This window comes from Ipomoea nil, unplaced genomic scaffold (assembly GCF_001879475.1).
Source record: "Ipomoea nil cultivar Tokyo-kokei standard unplaced genomic scaffold, Asagao_1.1 scaffold0804, whole genome shotgun sequence".
In the NCBI taxonomy this organism is placed as follows: Eukaryota; Viridiplantae; Streptophyta; class Magnoliopsida; order Solanales; family Convolvulaceae; genus Ipomoea; species Ipomoea nil.
Window position 1 is genome coordinate 1,034,014 of NW_017617232.1, and position 9,647 is coordinate 1,043,660.

Below are 9,647 nucleotides of genomic sequence, written 5' to 3' on the forward strand. Positions count from 1 at the left end.
ACTTGAAAAACCTGCAAATTGAACTAATTGCGAAATTTGATAGTTTAGGGACCAAATTGCATGTTTTTTGAATTCAATAGCTTAATTGCATTTTGGTGTGTAGTTTGGTGACATATTTGACTCTTATTCCAAGATAAAATAATGATATATGATACTAGCATTAACTTTTAAAAGTAAAAATCATTTGAAAAGTCCAGATAGCATAAGGTTATTGGGTATGGATATAGGGATTTAATTTGAACTCAATTTCTCCGGGGCAGGCGAGGAAATTAAAGGTGTAGATTACGGTGCAGCTGAGCGAGTTAGCGTCCGTAAACGGAGTAAAGTCGGCATCACAGTATGCTCGCGTGCGTGGTTCGATATTTCCAGAAAAAGGACCGCTCAATCGATCGATCGCTTGGAAGAAACAAATAAAGGTTAAAAGTAATGGGGGAAATGAGCCTAACTGTCCAAATCACACATATATAGTTTCTTCTGCAATATATGCCACAGTGGGTGGCAGGCAGGCAGCGCATACCAACCATAACCCGCCAACAAAATACATATAAAGTCAAAAGCGGAGAAGATTGCGCAGTTGGTAGTACATGCAATGTCAAGTCCACCACATTATATTGGATTGAACTCATCAAGTGCATGATGCATGATGTTGTGGCCAAATTATACTAGGGACCAAGGTAGGGTCCACCGGTTGAACTCTGAGATTACATTCAAATTATTTGATTATAATTCACATATTATGTGTTTTCAGTTAACAGATTATGAATGTCAACGGGACGGGAGCCTGGAGCATACCCCGTACGTCCCGATCACCGAAATCTCACTTCAACCCCTATCCCCGTCTCCATCCCTATAAGAGATGAGAATATTTCCACATCTCCATCCCCATCCCTATAGGGAATTTTCGGGAACAAGAATCTCTGTCCCCGATAAAACATTAATTAAATTAATTAATTTTTTATTTAAATAATATTCAAACTAATATAATTGACAATATTTACGTAAAAAATCTAAAGATTGAATTTTTAATCTTAGAATAGTTAAATTTTAATTATTTTCAAAAAACAATCAAAATGTCAAATATATTATTTAAATAATTTTCATACAAAATATAACACATCTAATATCCAAATACAACACAACTAATAATAATAATAATAATAATAATAATAATAATAATAATAATAATAATATTATTATTATTATTATTATTATTATTATTATTATTATTATTATATTTTAAAAATTGGGGACTAAGCAGGGCGGGGAGGGTATATTCATCCCCGTCCTTGTTCCCAACCGGAATTTGAAAACATTTCTCATCCCCGTTTCTGACGGGGTATTGGAAACATTCCCCATCCCCGTTCCCGTTGGGGCTGGGATAGGGGATACCCACCAGAGACGAAGGAAATTGACATTTTTATAACATATTATGTGTTTGTAAATAAATTGAAAGTACATAACATGTTAAATAGAAACGCATAATATGCTAGCTTGATCAGACACGTAATATACAATTAACATTAATAGTCCTATTTGGTAAATGATTGTTAGTTGTTAGCTGATTGGGTTAATTAGAGGGTATAACTAGTTGATAACATTAGCTGATTGTAGAAAAGTGTTTGGTAAATTAGCTGTTTGGTATAATTTTTTTCTCAAAAAACTAATTGAAAAAGTTGATTTGAGTAGCTTTTTAAATTTTAACATTTTGGAATACAAAAAGCTAATTAACCCAACACTTATATTAATTTTTAAACCAAGTCAAACAACTAATAGTGGTCAAATAAGCCAAAATTGGTCTATAAGCAAATTATTTTACCAAACAGGGCTATTATATTTCTACAATTAACATATTATGTGTTTTCAATTTATTTACAAATAGACAATCTATTAACAAAAGATGCATAATATGTTAATTATAAACACATAATTTTTGGACTAAAATTCCTAATACATGGTGGAGCCTATTCCGTAGTATAACAATTAAGTGTTGTGACATGGTGTACTAATCATATCGAATGTTGTGACATGGTGTACTAATCATATCCAACACCACAAAAATGTATCATCAAACTTTGCCTCTTGGTCTCTTTTCCCTTCACCCAGGGATAAAGGAAAACAAAGACAGGGTTGCTATGTGTGTTTTACACTTGTCAACACTTTACTCTCCTCCATGTGCTTTGCCAAATACCTTCCCAGCAGCTTCACTTCCCTCTCCTTTTGGGGTGGGACTTTAGTGATTTTATTGCTCTTTCCTCTTTATTACTTGTTGACTAACTTAAAATAATATTTACATTCATGATGCCTATGTATATATATAACTATCCATTTCAAGGCGCGATGCGCGGAATTTTATGACTAACTTTAAAACCAAATTTGTAAGTATACTTATTCTATTAGAACTCTACCATCCTAGTTATATATATATATATATATATATATATATATATATATATATATAAAATTTAGTCCAAATGCGGTGTTGCTCTCCCATGCGTGATGCGTTTGTGCGGGCTCATCCGGACCATTGGATTTGCTCATATCAACAGTTGAAAATCTCACTTTTGGCTCTCCAAGAAACAACGCACCGTTGCTCGCTCCTCCACCGAGGCAGAATATAAGCCTTTAGCTGATGTATCTGCTGAAGTGACCTGGGTGGTGTCTTTGCTTCGGGAGCTCGGGATGCACTCTGGACAGCCTGCAACATTGTGGTGTGATAATCTTGGGGCGACTTACCTGTGTGCTAATCCTGTTTTCCATGCCCGCACCAAACACGTAGAAATTGACTATCACTTCGTCCGCGACAAAGTGGCTTCCGGGGACTTCGTGGTCAACTACATGTCTACTACAGATCAGTTAGCAGATATCTTCACCAAACCGCTTCCAGCGCCGAGGTTTGCTGCCTTACGAGACAAGCTCAATGTTGTCATTCTCCAACCTTGTGCTTGAGGGGGTGTGTTAGTATGACTATTATTTGTTATTATTATTTTATATTGTATAGTCATAGTTTGTGTGGTATTAGATTAGCTGACTTAGTTTATTCTATTAGTTAGGATTAGTTAGAGTTTTATTCAAGATATACTCTATAATCCTATTGTTGTGTAATCTGAGGAGACTTCTCTAATCGATAATACTCTAATACTAAATTGAACATCTATCTCAACTAAATTAAAAATTGATAACTGAACTACACGTTATTTAAATATAATAAATAACTTATTAGATGACAGAGAGAATAATAAAGACGAAGAAAGACTTAAAAAGATGTATATATTAAAGTTTTTTGTAGCATTAAAATTCTTTGCTTGTGAGATATGCTTGCTTGAAATAAGTTAGCATCTCACCCACCAGTCAAGCTGGCCACATCCTTGATGGGAACAAGTACTAGCTTGAGGGTAATTAGCAACATTGAACTTAACTAAACATGACCCCATTTATATGGTATTTATGATTTCTAGAAACCCAAAAAAAAAAGTATGAAAAAAGAGAAAAAAAAGAAATACATCCACCCAAAAGCTAAGGACAATAAAGGAAAAACATTCATAATTTTCCAAACTGGGATCATCTCATCAATGGAAAGCAGCCACAGGGACCCCAGCCTTAGCATCAGGTGGAGGAGATGGAAGCAATGTGATGGCGAATATCCCACTCAGTGCTGCCGAAATTGCCCCTACTATAAATGCTGGCAAATTCCCACCTCCAAACAACTGGTCCCAAGGTCCACCCACTAATGAAACGAACATCTGTAATAAAATCCACAAATTTACAAAATAAGTATATGTAATTACTTGTCATTAAAAATATTATTTCATATAATACACATGTCAATTTGTCACTGTTCCAACATCACTAATATATGAACCCATTACAATCTTACAAGCATCCCCAATTGATGGTAGGTGCAAATTCTTTTTCGTTTTCGTGTTATATCTCAGCTAAAAGTTTAGACTGATAATTGAATTACTGTTGAACATATAATTATTAATGTGCAATCTAACTATAAGCTTAGACTTTTAGTTGAGATGAAACACATGCTTCAATTTAGTATCAAAGTCATGTCAAAGATCATGAATTTGAATCTTCACGTCACTCAATAAAAAAGAGCGGTTTCGTGTGGCGTGTTTAGCATATAACCATTCCTTTTTATCAGGTACGCGAATATTTTCAATGGGGACTTGTTGCCTATGCGTGAACCTGCGTGTAATAACTAATACCGCCCCACGTGTTTTCCGCGTTAGGCACTAACATTAATTGACATCTTCTCTACCACTAATATCACTTACTGTTATGTTCTGTTAGGTTAATTAGGGCAATAATATGACCATAAGCTTGAGATTTAGGAATAATTAATTGAACCTATTAAGTCTCTATCTTCTCCATTGATTCCCCAACCCTAAGTGTTCCCACATCCCAGTCCACAAACAGAACAAAATGCCGGTGTGTATAAGAAATTTGTCTATTTTGAATATAATTTTCGCAGTACTGTTGTCGAAGTTTGAACATTGGTCTCTTCTCCCAAATAAGACATACTAAATCATTAAGTTAAACTCATACGGACTATTAAGTCTATCTGATATCATTGAGTATTGTAAATTTATGAACAACTTCTTCTTCTTTTTTTTTTTTTTTTTTTTTTTTCTAAATATATGCTTATTGCTATAATATTTTAATATTATTATAGAGTGATGGTGACATGGAATTTATTTCCATTTATAACACAATAATGTTAAATAACGGTCATAATTTATTATTGCAAATAATTGATGAAAGAAACCAAAATAAATAAATAATAAAAGTGTACCTGTGGCACCACAATCCCAAGGTTCAGAACTCCTAGAGAAAGACCTGCAGAATATTCAAAGTAGCAATGGCATTATGTTGAGCTGATCAAGCAAGATTTTCTCCAATTTTATTTTTAATATGCTCAATTTAATCTCTTATATATATATATATATATATTTTTAACTACTACTGACTCTGTTACAATGTAGTATCTGTAACCTATGCAACACAAAAAGTTTGAACCTATGACTTCTCATTTGAAAAATTCGTAGTTATACCTTATATATAGAAATTAAGAAAATCTCATCATTTTAACTGTATATAGATCGAGTTATTCACCCATTTAAGATTTTTCAAAATTTAATCATTTTTTTTTTTTGCATTAACAAATTTGCTTAGATGAAAATTTTAATATGTAAATAACGATTAAAAATTAAAAAGAATCTGTTATGTGATGACCGAGAGAATGAAAACATAAATAGACAAGTAAATTTACCTTGGCCAGAGCCGGTACTACTTGAAAAGATAGAAGCAAGGGCGAATGGAATACTGTAAGTCACCTGTAAAGCGGACACCACAAAATATAAAAAATAATAATAATAATAAAGAGAAATATAGGAATTTAATTAATTAATTTTTTTGAAAGCCTATATGAATTTAATTAGATTCAATTTTAGTGTGATTTAGCCATCAAGAAATAAATGAGATTAGGTCACTGCACACGTTTCCGAATCTTTGTATCAGATCATCAAAGTATTGTCATTCACAGCTTTCGGTGTTCATTAAATTTGTAGCAGATTTTTTGGATACGGAAAATAAATAAATAATAAATAATTTATACAGCAAGAAGACAAAACAGAGCTTGAAACTAATTTTTTGGAAAGATTAAAACAAAGAAACAAACGACAAAATCAGTGCGTGAATGGTTGTCCGAACAAAGGATAAAACTTATGTTCTAATGGAAACTTTTACATTAGCAAGTCACCCTTTCTAGTATATTGTTTCTTGTAATATAATATACTATACTATAATATAATCTGACCCGTTTCATTAAATGTATTAAAAGAAAGACGATACTAAAAATTACATTCTACAAAAAATATATTATATTTTTACTATCTGCAATAATCGATGCCTAATAAAGGCAATGAATAGGTTGTGAATATATTCCTTATCCTATTATATGATTAAGGGGAATCCTATAAATAAATTATATTTTCGATGACTACTATAGACTTGCACTTGATAAAGGTCATGAATAAGGAAAATATTCGTTATTCAAGTGTAAGATTAAGAGAGATTATATTCCATAAATAGTAACTAATTTAATGTGCCAAAACATAGACAAACCCTAATAAAATACGCAAGGAATATTGAATCCTCACTGCCAATTATTCTTCAAATTCATAACAATATTCTAATATTTTGGGTTTTATTAGAAATTATATATTTTCTTTCTTTTGCATATAGGAAATGGATAATTTATTATACCTTTTTGACCTTATGTTAGAACTTAGAAGTTGTTGATTATAAATAAAAAGAATTATTTTGTATACTTTTTAAAAATAATAATGTTTTAAGACATCGACAATTATTTTGTGTCAAAATAAGATAAACCCAAAGTTAAGAGGTAAAATAGCATTAATTTTCCTCTAAAATAACGAAAATGCCATTATGATATGGTCAAATATTTTTTAAAAAGTGAGGACCTTTTTCTTATCCAAAATTGTCAAAATTAATTTTATAATAATTATATTATTACTATACCAGCCAAGTACCTTGTTGTCTAATTGCATCACTGTTACTATTCTAAACTCATATCAATCAAAGATATTAGCGTAATCATGTTGAACAGATATATGTTATATTGTATTATAACAAAATTACTATTATACCCCCAAGTACTATAAAAAAGAAAAACGGAAAGGTAAAAAGGAATTACATACCGCAAGAGGGATACCGAGAACGGAAAAGAGAGTTAAAGCTCCGGCCCGGGCTCCGGCGGAGGGTGGCATGAGATCACCGTTGGGGGCGAAGCGGCGAGATTTGTCGGCCATTTTGGTGACCAAAATGGTGAGGGCCAAGCAAGCGGCCAAGATGAAGTTGACGCCAGCCCAGAGCTTCTTAACGCCGCCAAATCGCCGCGCGATGAGCTCCACGACGAGGGACATAACGCCGAGAACCACCGAGTTGAGCATGAGCCCCAAGGAGCCCGCCTGGACGCCCTGCTCGTAGAGGCGGCCGTCGCTAGCTTTCCCGTCGGGGTTCCCGCCGTACACCTCCTTGCCCATCCAGTCCGTGTCGAAGAGGAAGAAAGGGAACCATGCAATCCAGTTGAGGCACGTGACGAGCAGCAGGATCCACATGGACCTCGGGAGGTCCCTCAGAGCGCCGAATATTTCCCCGAAGAACGGCAACTTCGATTTCTCCGACGGCAACTTTTCGTCGTCGTCGTCTACTTCGTCCACCTCCTTCGAAAGCTCGTGCTCGCGGACCGTGCTCAGGGCCAGGGTAGTGAGGGACAGTAACAGAGCGGCGGAGATGAAGAAACAGCTCTTCAGGTTGGCGCAGTAAACGTCGCAGGCTTTGGTCTTCGAGAACGGAAACACTTTGTGGAGGCCGGACCACGAGCCGGCGGCGTAACCCAGGATGTTTCCGATCGCCATGAAGAAGGAGAAGAATGAGTTCGCCGTTCTCATCCTCTTCGCTCTCCCGCCGGACAGATCCGCCAGTAATGCTCTACATGGGCCCTGCCAAAAACCAGTAAAATTTTAATCATTTTTTTTATCTTTAAAAATTAATTTGGAGGGAAGAAATTAGGAGAGAAATGAATTGTAATTGTATATGAAAAGAATAAAATGTGAATTCAAATTACATTATTTGGTAAACAGGAAATTAGGTAAATAAAAATTAAAATGTCCTTGTATAATAATAATATTATAATAACAAGGGCAAAATAGTAATTTACAAACTATATAGAATTGCAATTCCTACCGAGAGCTTGTAATTCTATGGAGTTTAGTAGGAATAGAATTACAATTTCATCATACCAAATACCTTCTATGTGTCTGTTTCGAGTTATTTTTAATTTAATTTTTTTTATAATATTAAGTTTATCATTAATATATTTAGAAACTACACTAAAATAATTATTAAGTTTAAAAATATTAAAAAATATATTAAAAAAAATTATTTGTTTGACTAATAAATAATAAATATAATATGTAAAAATAAGATAGTATTTATATGCTTAAATTAAAGTTAAAGTGCAAGCCAAAGACGTTAAAAAAAAAAAGGTTTAAGGGACCACGAGGGGCATTATATTATGTAGAATTTAAAATATGCATGCATATATGATATATATGATACCTGTAACATATTATTTGCGACGTCGAGAATCCAGAAGCCAACGACGAAAACAGCAATAGCGCGTGGCTTAATCATTTTGCCAACGGGGTCGCCGGAGGCGTGGCCGATGTCGGCGGCGAAGCCAATGAGGAAGACGGCAATGGTGACGAGGGAGGCGCCGGCGGCGATGAAGGGGCGGCGGCGGCCGAAGCGGGAGGTGCAGTTGTCGCTGTAATAGCCGACCATGGGCTGCACAATCATGCCGGAGATAGGGCCGCAGAGCCAGATTAAGGGGGCGTATTGGTGCTTGATGCCCAAGAGCTGCACGTAAGGGGTGAGGAGCGAGAGCTGGATGGCCCACCCGAATTGGACGCCGGCGGCGATCGCCGCCACCATTATGATCTTCCACAGCCGCGTCTGCGGCGGCGCCGCCGGAGCGGCTGCTTGGTGGAGTTGCAGAGAGGATTTGTTTGTTTGTTTGGTTTTCATGCCACCGTTCTCCATCGCAATTCTCTCTCTTTCAAAAGATTCTTAGTTTCTATCTATTATAGATACAAAAGTGTGAGGATTTTTCTGGTGAAGTTTGTATTACAGTGAAGGGGACATTGAAGGGGTATTTATAGTGAATTGAAGGCATGTGTCAACTTGCAAAGCCTTAGGCCCAGCATTAAACTCTACCAAATAAAAAAGGAAAAAATTGGGCAAAAAAATAAAATTATAAAAAATAATTAGGCGCCTGTCGAAATATCATTTTTGCCCCTAATTATATCATTCTGACCATTTTGTCCTTTACTTTTATTTTTTGTCAAAAATTTTAATTTTAATTTTTTTGTTATAATCCAACTCGTGCGAATATACTATTGACCTACTCCGTGGAATATAAAAGAAATTCTAATTTTTAATTTAGTCCTTACATTTTTTGTTGTATCAGAAAGAACCCAAGGGAAAGGGAATATTACAATTTAATCCTTCAATTAAAATATCAAAGCTTATATCTTTTTTTTTTTTTTTCAATTGAAATAAACCAATTACTCCCCCACTACGTGTGCAATATTAAAAAATGAGTTAATTTCATTTTTGATCTTAGATTTATATGTGTCATTCTATTTTTAGTCATTTTTATCATAATATCCATTGTCGATCAAAGTATTATTGTGACATGATTGATTTTGGTCCTCCATCACCAAACTTATTATAGTGAAAATACTAGTGGAACCTCCTTAGAGTTTTAGGAGAAGAGTGGAGTAGGCGATTGCTTAACACTAAAAATTTCTATCTCTCATTTACTTTGCTGTTTTTTATTTTCAATACTTATATTATCACATTATATTACAAACTTCCAATAACTCTTTAACTAGACAAAAGTGTGCCAGAAAATTATTAAAAAGCTTTATTAATTAGTTTCCTCTACACACTCTATAAATTACTTTTGGCTAAGTAATTAGGATTTCAACGTCACTCTAAGAAGTTGTGTGAAATGCTTAATTTCTCAAGTTATCTTATTTCAAAAAAGTTTTTGA

The 9,647-nt window shown here is 34.4% G+C and overlaps 1 protein-coding gene across 1 annotated transcript; it reads right to left on the reverse strand.

Moving 5' to 3' along the window:
- Positions 1–3,250: 3,250 nt before the first annotated feature.
- Positions 3,251–8,712, reverse strand: LOC109177395 (sucrose transport protein-like). Its single transcript, XM_019326761.1, has 5 exons — positions 8,149–8,712; positions 6,726–7,529; positions 5,276–5,339; positions 4,799–4,842; positions 3,251–3,740 (listed from the first exon to the last, which is right to left on the reverse strand). The coding sequence occupies exons 1-5, from the start codon at positions 8,629–8,631 to the stop codon at positions 3,567–3,569; spliced, it is 1,569 nt and encodes a 522-aa protein (XP_019182306.1). The 5' UTR covers positions 8,632–8,712; the 3' UTR covers positions 3,251–3,566.
- Positions 8,713–9,647: the final 935 nt, after the last annotated feature.